The 13,203-nt window shown below is 48.6% G+C and overlaps 1 protein-coding gene across 2 annotated transcripts in view; it reads left to right on the top strand.

Moving 5' to 3' along the window:
* The window catches only part of KAZN (kazrin, periplakin interacting protein), a 223,311-nt gene that overhangs the window by 129,859 nt on the left and 80,249 nt on the right, over positions 1 to 13,203 (top strand). Inside the window, exon 1 of one of the 2 annotated variants that reach the window (XM_081016198.1) lies at positions 11,000 to 11,197. The exons of the other annotated variant lie outside the window; for it this stretch is intronic. Within the exon in view, the coding sequence (XP_080872324.1) occupies positions 11,167 to 11,197 (31 nt within the window). The 5' untranslated portion in view covers positions 11,000 to 11,166. Of the gene's footprint in view, positions 1 to 10,999; positions 11,198 to 13,203 lie in introns of those variants that run through there. 2 annotated transcript variants of the gene reach the window in all.

Here is a 13,203-nt window from a genome sequence, read left to right as displayed (position 1 = left end):
ACCTGTGTGAGCCCTTTCACTTCCCTTCCTTCCGATGGCAGTTCCCTGACAGAAACCATTGGAGGTTTTCAAACAGAGGTTGGATGGCCATCTGTCAGGGATTCTGTGATTTTTTCATTGCAGGGGTTGGACTAGATGAGCTTTGGTGTCCCTTCTAACTCTACGATTCTATGATTCTATGTTTGCTTGGTTACAGAGAAGAGAGGCCTCTCATTCCCACAGGGAAGGCAGTCTGCCAGTCCAGACTGCCACTAGATTTATGCGAGGGCAGCTCCTTTCGGCCTCTTAGAGGAAACAAGTTCCCCTTGCCTTTTCTCTCTGGTTCTTCAGCAGCTGATCTCAGCTTGTAAAGGGGCAGGCAGGGGACAAGAGACAGAAGCATTTCTGGCTTGTAAAAAAAAAAAAAACTCTCCATGTCCTTTAACGAGCCATTTAACTTCCCTGTCCGCATCAGTGTCCGCGTTTTGTAAAACAGAGTCGAAAAGCTTGACTTTCCCAAGGTGGTAGTGGGTAGGAGGATCGGTAGAAGTTAAAGGGAGGAGGGATGGACCTAAATCAAGACCTTCGGGAGAACGTCTGAAGGAATTGAAGTGATGCAAGGCAGCAAGAGGCTTCTGCAACTCGTGAGAAAGAGAAACGAAAGGGCAGGATTGCAGGGAAGAGTCAGGGAGGCAGTCTGCATGGTCTCGGGGGTCTCCCAGACCAAATGTGGCCTTTAAGACACTCCCTAGGCTGCACCTCCCCTCTAACCATACCTCCTTTGCCCAGGCCAGATCCCTCAGTGATGTAACTTGTTGTCCAGAAGGGAATGTGGCGCTCAGGCTGAAAAAAGATTCATCCGGACTTGGCCCAGTATACCTGAAGGAGCTTCTCCACCCCCATCGTTCTGCCCGGACACTGAGGTCCAGCGCTGAGGGCCTTCTGGCGGTTCCCTCACTGCGAGAAGCAAAGCTACAGGGAACCAGGCAGAGGGCCTTCTCGGTAGTGGCGCCCACCCTGTGGAACGCCCTCCCATCAAATTGTCAAAGAGATAAACAACTACCTGACATTCAGAAGACATCTTAAGGCAGCCCTCTTCAGGGAAGTTTTTAATGTATGACATATTAGCGTATTTTTGGTATTTGTGGAAGCCGCCCAGAGTGGCTGGGGAAACCCAGATGGGCGGGGTACAAATAATAAATTATTATTATTATTATTATTATTATTCCCCCTGTTGTAGTTCAACAGAATCTGGAGGACGCCATTTTGCCTTCCTCTAGAATCTGAAGCGGTGGCAGCAGTGGGGATGAGAGTGGTCCCCAAAACTGGGATCAAGAATGCAACAATCATTTAACATACATCCTCTGAGCCGTTTAAGCACCCACGTTTGCTCCCACATGATGAGCAGATCGTAGAGTTTGGGAAGGGTGGGAGGGAGCCAGAACCCAAGACGGTAAACTGTAGACATAATGACTGTGCGGCACGATTCATTGTTGAACCCACGGAGTGGGTTTCATGCTTGATTTGGGTAGTCATTTTCTCCTTATCTCCTCAACTGTTTTGCTTCCATTTTATCTCCTTGACTCTCTTAGCTGGTGGTGAGGACAGGCTGTTTTTCGAGATTTTGCTTTGGTTTGATGTTAATTGAGGGACACAGATGGCGCTGGGGGTTAAACCACAGAGCCTAGGACTTGCCGATCAGAAGGTTGGCAGTTTGAATCCCCACAACGAGGTGAGCTCCCGTTGCTCGGTCCCTGCTCCTGCCAACCTAGCAGTTCGAAAGCACGTCAAGGTGCAAGTAGATTAATAGGTACCACTCCGGCGGGAAGGTAAATGGCATTTCCCTGCGCTGCTCTGGTTCACCAGAAGTGGCTTGGTCATGCTGGCCACATGACCCGGAAGCTGTACGCTGCCTCCCTCGGCCAATAAAGCGAGATGAGCGCCGCAACCCCAGAGTCGGCCACGACTGGACCTAATGGTCAGGGGTCCCTTTACCTTTACCTTTGATGTTAATATTTTCACCGGCGACGCCAGTATTTTAATGGTTTGGCCAGTAAAACTGAGTTAAGAACCTGGACTGGGAATAGACTGATGGATTAGGTTAATGTGGTGCATCTTCCTGTTCTCTCAGTGGCCAACTAGATGCATCTGGGAAACCTACAAGAAGGACCTGAGGGTAATGGCACTCTCTCAACCGTCGCCTCCGTGGTTTCTAGCAACTGGTATTTGGAAGCATTTTTGCCTCCAACCATGGAGGCAGAACGTAGCCATTGGTAGCTTTCTCCTCCGATCCTCTTTCAAAGCCATCCATGTTTATGCCCATCATTGCCTCGGGTTCCATAGTCTAACTGTGCTCTGTGTGAGGGAGTTCTGTTGTTCTCTCTAATGCCTGAAGAACCGCCTTGTGCCCCTGGTTTCTTCCACCATCACCACCACCGTGACCCCCAGGCACACCTTCAGTCTTCATCTCTAAGCCATCAAGGATTGCCTTAGCTCCACCTACAAACAGCCAGATTCTGCAATGGCTCCGCCCATTTGGCCTTTATTAAAAACCCTAGCAATCCTAGATTCAAGTAGTTGCTGAGACAGAAGCCAAGGCCACGTTTTTGCCTGGGCATCTCCATTTCTCAAACTTGGACTGCGGGATAAAGGGAAGCACCCATGAGCTTGTATGGAGCCTGTTTTCCTCCCTGGCAAACTTCAGGGAGTCTCCTTGCACAGATGAGACTGAGAAGAGCTTCTAGGGTGGTTGTTTATTTAACTGCAGCATCTAGTTTCCTAGAAAGGAAGCTGCTTAAAGAGTCCCTTGATGGTGCTCTCCAGAGTTTACCATTGGCCGTAGTGCCAGAGTCCAAAACCTCTGGAGAAAACATCAGAAAATCCCTGCTGGATCACACCAGTGGCTCATCTTGTTCAGTGTCCTGGCCAGATATTATTATTATTATTATCCCAATAATTTTTATTAATTTTTTCCAAATATCTTAAACACAATACAGCTTAACAATATTATTATCCTTTCAGTCTATATCTTATCCAAATTAAATTCCCTCCTCCCCTCTTCTGGCTTCTCTACGTTGCTCTTACTTAAGTGTGATTGTTATATATACATCATTCTATAAATGTCTATAATTCCTTAATAAATTTTTGTGTTATACTTTAGACATATTATATTACAGCATTACATCTTGTGGTCTAACCAAATGTTTCCAATAAACGTTATGAGTTTTATTTCAATCCTGTGAGTGTCTTCATTTATGTACAGTTTTCTCTAAGTATACCATAAATTTGGACCATACTTTTTGGTATTTCTCATCGTCCTGCTGTCAGATTCTTCCAGTTAGCCTTGCTATTTCCGCATTCTCCAATACTTTATGTTGCCATTCTTTAATTGTCGGAATATCCTGTTGTTTCCATCTCTGCGTGAGGAGTAGTCTTCCTGCTGTTGTGGCATACAGGAAAAAATTATGATCTTCCTTTTTAATGTCCTCTCCAACCATTCCTAGCAAAAATGCCTCCGTTTTGTTGTTGTTTTATAAAAGGTGTACCTAAATATCTTTTTTAACTCATTATACACACTATCCCAAAAAGTCTTCACCTTGTCCTGGCCAGATATTAATATGGGCCTCCTGCGAGCACGATCTGAGTTGCAGCAGCAACACTCTCTACATTTGTCATTCCCAGCGACTGGTATTCAGAGGCATTTCCTGTCTGCTGTCGCCCTCCCCATGCTCTAGAATCCTGCCACTTTGTTTCGCAACCACGGCTTGGGGTAGCAACGCTGGCCGCCAGCCCACTTCTGCTAAACATTTCCTTTCCGCTGCCTCTCCTAGGCACCATTAAGACAGCGGCTCCTCTCCCCCTTTTCCCACAAGGACGACCCTTTAATTCACTTTGGTGCCATGTACTCGCATTTACGTGTTGCAAGCAAGCGAGAGTCCTTGTTCTTGCAACGCTTCCAACTTTTAAGTGACGAGAAGTGCATTGTGCATGTGGGGGGGAAGTCTGCTGCTTGATCGAATCAATGTCTCTCACTTTGGCCAGCTTGGGATGTGTGCGCAGGAAGCAAATGGCAGCCCGGGTTGTTAGCTTTCTTCCCCATTGGAAATCGCTCTGTCGCTGAAGCCACCTGAAGACAAACAGCCTTTCACACCAACACTTGGTCACTAGGAGTTGCCTCACTCTCTGATCAACTGGGACATAGCATTTAGAGGTCGGGCGAATTCTGCCCCTGCAAAGCTCCCTCAGCAGCGCTTTGCAGGCACCAAGAATCAACCAGTTGCCATGGTTGCAAAGCCCTGTGCACGACTCTGGGTGAACCCGGACCATCAGCTGGTTGCCATGGCTGAACTCGAGTGTTGTGCAGCACTTTGAAGCTCTGACAGTCAGCTCAGAATATAGGAAGCCACTTTATCCCGAGGCAGACCATTGGTCCAGCTCACTTAGTGATGCCTGCACTCACTGGCACTGTGGTGTTTGCCCGTTCTTTTTAAAATGTCTGTACAGGGGGAGAGAAAGAGTTAATAGGTAGACCAGGAGAAAAGGCAGAGGTGGAGCCTACCTGTTTATAAAAGGGCCCGAGGTTTAGGTTGGTTGGTTTTAGTTGGTTGGGAAAGCAGTTGGCAGACAGTTGGAAATAGAGAGACAGTTAGTGCAGTTGGTTCTTGTGTGAGGGGAGGTAGAAGAGTTAGAGACAGGATAAAAATAAGACTAAGAAGGTCAAGAGTAACAACGTTTTGAATGCAGTTAAAGTTTATTTGTGTCTGCAATAAACTACACTCTTCCTTGTTAACTTAAGAACCTGACTGAGAGTGATTTACCAGGGAGGACCTGGTTGGTGGCAGCGGATTAGTGGTGTACGGGTCAATAGTCCGTGAGACAACCGGGGGCTCCGTACGAACGCCACAGGCACCAGCTCTCCAGGGTTTCAAACAGGGGACATTCCCACCCCAATGTGGAGAAGCCAGGGGCGTAGGAAAGGGGGTTCGGGGAGTGTGGTCTGCCCCGGGTGTCATCCTTGAGGGGGGTGACAAAATGGCACACCGTGGGGGGTGGCACTTACCGCAGGGCCTGGCCTGCAGTGCACCCGAACCACACGTCTCTCCTGGGAGTGACTCAGTGGCTTGGGGCCCCACGCTTCCCGAAACAGCAGCATGGGGCTTGCATCCGCTAGACGGACTCTGTGGGCAGCTTGCTGCACCGCCCCCCGGGTGGATCGCCGCAGTGCCCCCAGGTGGTGCCCCCATGCGCAGGCCCAGACAGGGGAGGGGGCCATATGGGCCACTTGGCCCGGGCCTCCAATTCCAAAGGGAGCCTCGCTCAGCATATTTATCTATATTTTCCATTTTGTCTTTATATGCAGGTTCAAGCCTTGAAATAAAATTATTTGTCAGCATAACTTTTCTGAAAATTATTTATATACTTACTTATTTATAAGACTTCAGTTATCCCCAGGGTAAAAAAAAGGGGGGGCAACATTATCTATCTGGCCCAGGCCTCTGCCTGGCTCTGCAAGGCCCTGCCCATGCACAGCTGTGAGGAGGTAGCAACTGGTTTCATGGAATAAGACCCAGAGGGAATGAGCTGCTGTGCTTATTATGCCTGACACTCAGCCAAGTCTGTGAAGAATGTGTTTTTGCTACTAGAAAGTTAACACCAACTTTGAATTGTATAATTTTCCGACAGGCTCACTCTGTGACACCTGACACCAATGTGGTGCCAGATCACTGAGAGGTGGGGTTGCCACACCTACTGGTCAAACTTGGGTTGGCAGAGGGAGAAATTATTAGATTCACCGTGCTGGCCTGATCCAATACCCCACTGCTAGTCAAAATACTTGCACTTGGTTTCTATGAGTACTACCTCTTAACCTTACTCTTGTCTCACAGCTCTTAAAGGAACAGGCACCACCTTCTGTTGGAGGAGTGTAAGGCCACCTCACCCAGTTTCAGGAAGCTACCTTAAAAAGAAGAAAGTCTCCCCAAAACTTTTCTTGTAGCAAATTGGGGGTCTGTGCCTTAAGGGGCCTGGATGCCCAGGAAATGGATTTGCTTCAAGTGTCCATATATTAATTGCAGTAGTTGCTCTTTCACCAGCTCCATGAATTTGGAGCTAACCCCAAATAATTTCAAAGCATCAGGAAGCTGTTTGGCTTAAGGGGACTAGCAACGCAGTGGTTTGGCTGTCGATTGGAGGTCACTGGTTTGACTCTAAACCAAATTAGCATTGCTTCCTTGGATAGTTATTGCCGGTTCCACGAGGGCAGCATGAGAGTGAAAAAGGTATTGCCTGTCAGGCGAAATCCCAAGTTTCTAGCTTAAAAAGATGTTTCTAGCTTCAAAGATGGCACCACCATTTGGCCTCTAACTATCTATGGCCTTTTAGAAGTGGGTGGGGTGATTTTAATGCATTTCCCCCTTGGTTTAAATGTATCCATGTGTGTTGTTTATTTGCTTGGTGGTAAGTTGCTTTGGGGACATGGGTGGCGCTGTGGGTTAAACCACAGAGCCTAGGACTTGCTGATCAGAAGGTCTTCAGTTCGAATCCCTGCGACAGGGTGAGCTCCTGTTGCTTGTCCCTGCTCCTGCCAACCTAGCAGTTCGAAAGCACGTCAAAGTGCAAGTAGATAAATAGGTACTGTTCCGGCAGGAAGGTAAACGTTGTTTCCATGCGGTGCTCTGGTTCGCCAGAAGCGGCTTAGTCATGCTGGCCACATGACCCGGAAGCTGTATGCTGGCTCCCTCGGCCAGTAAAACGAGATGAGCACCACAACCCCAGAGTCGGCCACAACTGGACCTAATGGTCAAGGGTCCCTTTACCTTTACCTTTAAGTTGCTTTGAGTTGCCTGGGGCAAGGAAAAGCAACTAACGAGTTTAATAAAATACAAATAGACTTGCTGGATCAAGCCAAAGGAGGCCCATCCTGTCCAGAATCCTGTTCTCACCATGATCATTTAGATGCCCCAATGGGAAGCCCATGAGCAGAACCTGGGTGCAACAGCAGCACTTTCACCACTTGCAATTCCCAGCAACAACAGGAATCTGGAGGTAGTGGAAGTAGATCATAGCCGTGCGCAGCCATCCTCCTTGCACACACTCAGGCACACATGCAATGACCGATTGCCCTACAGTTTTGCAATCCAAATAGGCCCGCTAGAAAAAAATCTTAAAAACAAGAGGCAGGCCTGCTAAAGGTTACCAGGCAAATCGAAGATACAAGCCCGCTTGAGTCTTGGCTTGTAATCCTGAGCATTACTGCATTAAGGAAAGCGATTCGTGATAGCTTACATAACAGGCTGTTGCTTCCTCGCAGTCCCTCCTAACAGGATTTATTAAAGGAGGGGAGACTTAGAGGGAAAAGTGTTCTGCTCATTAAGCCTGCCCCTTTGAGACATCAAGTTCATGCTCTTTTTAAATGTCTCCAACACAATCAATCCAGCGAAAGCAGAATCTGCTGCCGTGAGTCGCTCTGGCAGCCCAAGCCTGTTGCGATTTCTGTGGAGGGTGGTAGGACTCTCGTATTAGAATGGACGGATCTGTCAGTTTCGCTTTCTCGCAGTTTCTCATTCTTCCTTTTAAAAGAAGGGAGTTTGTTTTAAAATACAGTCAACACAACTTATATGTGTTGAACTTGCACAATTTCAATTTTATACAGTCGAAGGCCAGATGCAATCACGCAGACTGAATGCATGGAAAGCGGAGAGCTTTTTGTGTGGGGTTTTCCCAATGTCGAAAGAGTTTTTAAGTTCTCCCTCTTGAAAGGACACGGGTGGTGCTGTGGGTTAAACCACAGAGCCTAGGACCTGCCAATCAGAAGGTCGGCGGTTTGAATCCCCGTGACAGGGTGAGCTCCCGTTGCTCGGTCCCTGCTCCTGCCAACCTAGCAGTTTGAAAGCACATCAAAGTGCAAGTAGATAGATAGGTACCGCTCCGGCGGGAAGGTAAACGGCGTTTCTGTACGCTGCTCTGGTTTGCCAGAAGTGGCTTAGTCATGCTAGCCACATGACCCAGAAGCTGTACACCGGCTCCTGCGGCCAATAAAGCGAGATGAGCGCCGCAACCCAAGAATCAGCCACGACTGGACCTAATGGTCAGGAGTCCCTTTACCTTTACCTTGCTTAGTGGGCTATGAAGGGGTCTAGCAAGCTTTCACAGGACAGCCCCGCAAGATTTCATGAGAGCCTCCCAGAGCCTGGTAAGCAAGTCTGAGAGCTTAGAAGCACTGTGCCTTGCTTGGGGGGCAAGGGTCTGCTCAGCACATGACTCCAGAAGGTAAGATTGCTTGCACAGGGAGGATTCCAAGGGGGTGCTCTGACTGGACGTGTTTTCCCTTATATTCCATTCCAGGAACGTAACCCCCACACGAGCTGCAAGTCCCTCTATGAGAAACAAAATTACAACCAACAAACTTTCCCAACACCCCCCTTTCCTCCTCATACAACCAGTTGCCAGCGTTAAGGTGGGAATTAGGATGCTGTCGTTTCTCATTCTTTTCTTCAGTAATTCAGTGTGACTTACAAGTGCAGTTCAAGAGAATCTGGGGCTACTCCAGTTTGTCTGCACAAATGGTCAGGGGCACAGTGAAGATATTCAAAATCATGTAGACCATATTTGTAAAGAAGCAGCTGGCCGAGTGTTTTCCAGTAAGTTTAAAATGCTTTAAGTAAGTTTAAAATGATTTACTTACAGATTCAAGGTCTTAGTCGTGCATTGTTCGCTGCAGCAGCAAGGATAATACAGGCAAGATTCACTTGGGTAGAAAATACAGCAAGATAGCTTCAGCCATGTGCTCTAAGTTCAGAGCTAGCCAGTCTGTCCTCACTGGCTACATGCTGCACAACAAGTTTGTGTTTCTAAATTAATTGTGCAGAAACCCTAAGATGGCTCTGTTAGAAGTCATGTGCCCATCTGGGCTAAACAAAGTCTCTTCAGACGTCCTTCTTCAATGGTTACATTGTGGAAAAGAATATGGACAAAGAAGGGACCTTGACTTCTTTCCATGGTGAGGGGGGATGACCTAACTGAGTCTATCTAGCAATAGCAGTTGTGCTTAGTTATGTTTGACTGCAGTCTCTCCCAATGTGGTGGTGGTGCTTCAAACAGCACTTTTGAGAAGTGCTTTAAGAGAGCCCCCAGCTCAATTACTTCTCAAAAGCACTGTTTGATGTAGCTTGCACACTTCTTCAGAGAAACAAGTGTCCCTTGGCATCATCCAACAGGGGAAAGCTGCCTTTATCAAAAAGCACAGGTGTTTCTTCATTTGTAGCCTTGTCCCCAAATGCTGAATAAAGTTGCCTATCCCCCAGCTGCTGCATTGGAAGCAAAAGTAGTTCAGGGGATTAAAGAGAAACCTGTTGGGTCCCATTCCAAAACCATGTAGTGACTTCATGGAAACATTGAGAAAGAAGATCTAATTATTGTTATTTTAAAATCCTCTTTTGCCATCTGCTGGCAACCACTGGGCGGTGTTTAGCTTGCCAGTGCCAACCAGTGGGAACTGTAGAGCTGGAAGGGACCCAGAGGGTCATCTAGCCCAACCCCCCAACCATAATGGTTTTGTATAATTCTATGGTATAATTGCACTTGGAATACTCTGTGCAGGCAGTGTGGTATAGTGGTTAGAGTGTCAGACTAGGACCTGGGAGACTAGGGTTAAAATCCCCACCTGGCCAGTCTGTCACTCTCAGCCTAACCTACCTCACAGGGTTGTTGTGAGGATAAAACAGGAGGGAGGGGGAGAGCTCACAGGAGAAAATGCTGGAAATAAAGGCTTGCATTCAACTAATCCCTGCTCAGAGCAGACCCATTAAAATTAATGAAACTATGTTAGCCCTGCCTGTTAATTTCATCAGGACTACTCTGAGTAGGCCTAGTGTCGCAGTCATTGCTAGTCGTGCTCAGAAGAGACCCACTGAAGCTAATAGATCAATGTAATGAAGACATACAAAAAATGCTTTGTATGAGGAGGGAAGATTGCCTTGCAAAAATGTGTTTATTGGGAGAAATTTGTTCAGAGATAGAGGAAGAAGGAATGGGACTAAGTGCTGGCACATCCATGTTTCCAAGATTCCAGTTTTCAATTTTTATTTGAAACCATGAGGACTACCATCTTTACAAGACAGACCATAGTGCCTTGCATCCAGAAAGGGTCCTAGGTTCAGTCCTTAGCATCTCTGGGTAGAGTTGAGAACTAGACATGTCTAAAAACCTTGGAGACCCACTGCCAGTCACTGTGGACCAAAGGCTGCTAACTTAATGGCCGTTCAGATGTTGTAGGACTGCAGTTCCCATCACTCCCTGACCATTGGTCATTCTAACTAGGACAAGGGGAGTTGGAGTCCAGCAATGTCTCTTTATATGAGCAGGTCTCTCATGCCCAAGTGCCATCCTCCCTGACTGGCAGCATCTCTCCTGAGCTGAGAAATGTCTGTTCCTGGTTGCGGTCCCCAAAATCAGGGACCGCACATGAGTGCTTAGCTGTGATTCCTGCATTGCAGGCATTTGGGCATTGAGTCTTGGGGATCCCTTGTAATTCTATGATTAAACAGAGGTTGGGTGACCATCTGTCAGGGATAACTTAGCTGTGATTCTTGCATCACAGGGGGTTGGGCTGGATGACCCTTGGGGGCCCCTTCCAACGCTACAATTCTACGATTTGATGTGCAAAACATGTGCTCTGCCTCGGAGCTACAAGCCTCTCTCTCCCCTCCCGTCCCCAGCGTGATGGGGCAGTGCATTATGGGAGGACGGCAAATTCTTGTACCAAAGCTTTTCCTCCCCAGTCTCTTTCTGCTCCCTTTTCTTCCCTGTGACTCTAACAGTGGGGCCGTTTGGCACCTTCCCCCATGAGAAGGAAAGGGGCGGCCTGGCTGAGCAGCTTCAAAAGAAAGAGCTGAGTCCTGAAATCTTGTTTGGTGCAGCTTAAAACCTCTGATCGGAAGGCTAAGCCAGGCAGGTGAAGTTCTCTCCCTGGACACGCCTCCTTCCTCTCAGTGAGCTCATGCTGGCAAACTCTGCAACCTGTAACAGGGTCAGGTTCCAAGGTGCTCAGGTAGCGCAAAGGGCACTTCCTGCTTTGGTGGGGAGGAGTCAGGAGGGGAAAGAAAGAAAGAAAGAAAGAAAGAAAGAAAGAAAGAAATCTTTCAACTCTCCAGGGCCGAGTCTCCCCTTCCCCTCTCCAGACTCCGCACCATGAAGTCGGAAAGCGAGGAGAACAAACCTGGTATGTGGGGAGAGATGTTGCTTCCACGGTTACCTGTCTGAAAATAGCTACCTCGTCTCGGGCCTCATCTTTTGTGGGGCTTTTGCTGAGGGTGTTTGAAGGGAGATCCCTTTTGCCACATTCTGGGCTGGCTTTCCTTGCCCTACAAGTAAGCTTGTGTAAGTTTGTGCATTTGTTACAACAGCCTCAGGGAAACACCAGAGGCCACATGGGCAGGCTGGTGTTGTGCAGGCAAGTCTCCGTCGTCTTCTTTTTTAAAAAGCACCTTGTCAATCGCTTTTAAACTTGCCGAGGCGCGAGAACTAGGAGCAGCCACCCAGAACGGCTCTCTCTCTCTAGGGCATGGTTCATTTTTTCCCCTTCCGTGTTTCAGAGAAGGGGAATGGGAGCCAGCGCTGAGCCTCTGAAATGATAGCCTTCAGGGAGGTGTGGTTGCGATGCTACTAACAGGGCACCCGAGCCCCAAACAGTGAAGGACTTGTTGGATAGTGCCTTGTTCGAAGGCTGGGAGTTTGGCAGGCTGGGAGTGGGAGGTGGGCCCTCGGTGCATGAGATAATTCTTAACGTGATCTGTGGTTGCTAGGAGCCCATTGGCACCTTGGGTTTTAATTAGGATCGCCCTTCCGGGTTGCCTCATTGCCAGCTGTCTTGGGTCGGGGGCCTTCGGCACACGGGGTTGGAGAACAGCTGTCCGGAAAGGTGTGCTGCACCTGAGGGTGTGTAGCGGTGTGTGTGCCGTGGCTTGCGTGTTCTTCTTGTGCTCACGTCGACGAGGAAATTGCAGGAAAGCAGCAAAAAGAACAGGCCAGGGGGGATGTGTAGGTGATGTCAGAGGGTGGGGTCCCTCGAGCCAAATCGGCTGCAGCCTCCCTGGAACCTACAAAATATTTCCTGGCATTAATATAGGTAGCCGTATATGTGATGCCCTGCAGGTGTTGGACTCCAACTCCCATCAGCCCCTGCCAGCATAGCTAGTGCTCGGGCATGATGGGAGTTGTTGTTGCTGCTGCTGCCATATGCCTGTCTCAAGAGACAGTGGAGTATACTTCCGGGGGTGAAGTCAAACTGCTGTTTTAGCAGCACTAAAGTGACCTGGGCAGTGTGTATGGAGGTCCTGGGCTGCCCAGATGACAAGACCCTCTTCTCAGTTTTGCTGATATAGTCCAAAGGAAAGCAGAGCAATACATTTGGCACCAGCTTGGCTGCAGGAATTGCCAGAAGGAGATGTACAAGGTGCCACCCAACTGCCTTAGGGACTCCACTCCAGATTTGTGTAGGGTTTACTCCTTAGCCTTTTCTTCTCCCAAAGATATTTTGCAATGCAGCAGAGATTTAGGACCAGAGCTTTCTTTCTCCTAGATGGGCTACCTTCCCAGGTTGATGAGTCCCATCTGCCTCTTACTTCCCTCTTCAGCATGTGCAGAAACCGCCTTCTTGGCTGTTGGGCCCACTAGTGGTCTCATCCACTCAATCCACCAGAGCCTGCCTTCGCATGCAGGGGAAGTCCCTAACTCACCAAGAGTTTGAGACCCATTGGCTACCCTCACCTGGTTTAGCTGGCCGGTCAAAGCTGTTCCCAGGGTGTGGCTGCTGTCACCTGCTGACAGCTTCTAGGAGCCCCAGGTGAGAGCTGAGTGCAAGGTGGGTAAACTACCCTTAGAAGCAGCATGATGCCCAACAACATCTTGAGGGCACCATGTTGGCTACCGCTGATCTACCCCCACCCCCATGTGATCCTGAAGGATGACAGGTGGAGTCTCTAGCCCAATATCTCTCCAGAGTTGAGGAGGCAAATCTCCCATGTACGTAGCTCAGTGACAAAGAATCTCAGTCCAGTATATCTGAAAGAGCATCTCCACCCCCATCATTCAGCCCAGACACTGAGGTCCAGTGCCAAGGGCCTTCTGGTCATTCCCTCACTGCAAGAAGCCAAGTTACAGGGAACCAGGCAGAAGGTCTTCTCGGTAGTGGCACCCGCCCTGTGGAACACCCTCCCACCAGATGTC

Source organism: Podarcis pityusensis, assembly GCF_964106645.2.
Source record: "Podarcis pityusensis genome assembly, chromosome: 8".
NCBI lineage: Eukaryota > Metazoa > Chordata > Lepidosauria > Squamata > Lacertidae > Podarcis > Podarcis pityusensis.
Note: the sequence above shows the minus strand (reverse complement) of the source record. Positions and strands in the feature narration are given on the sequence as shown.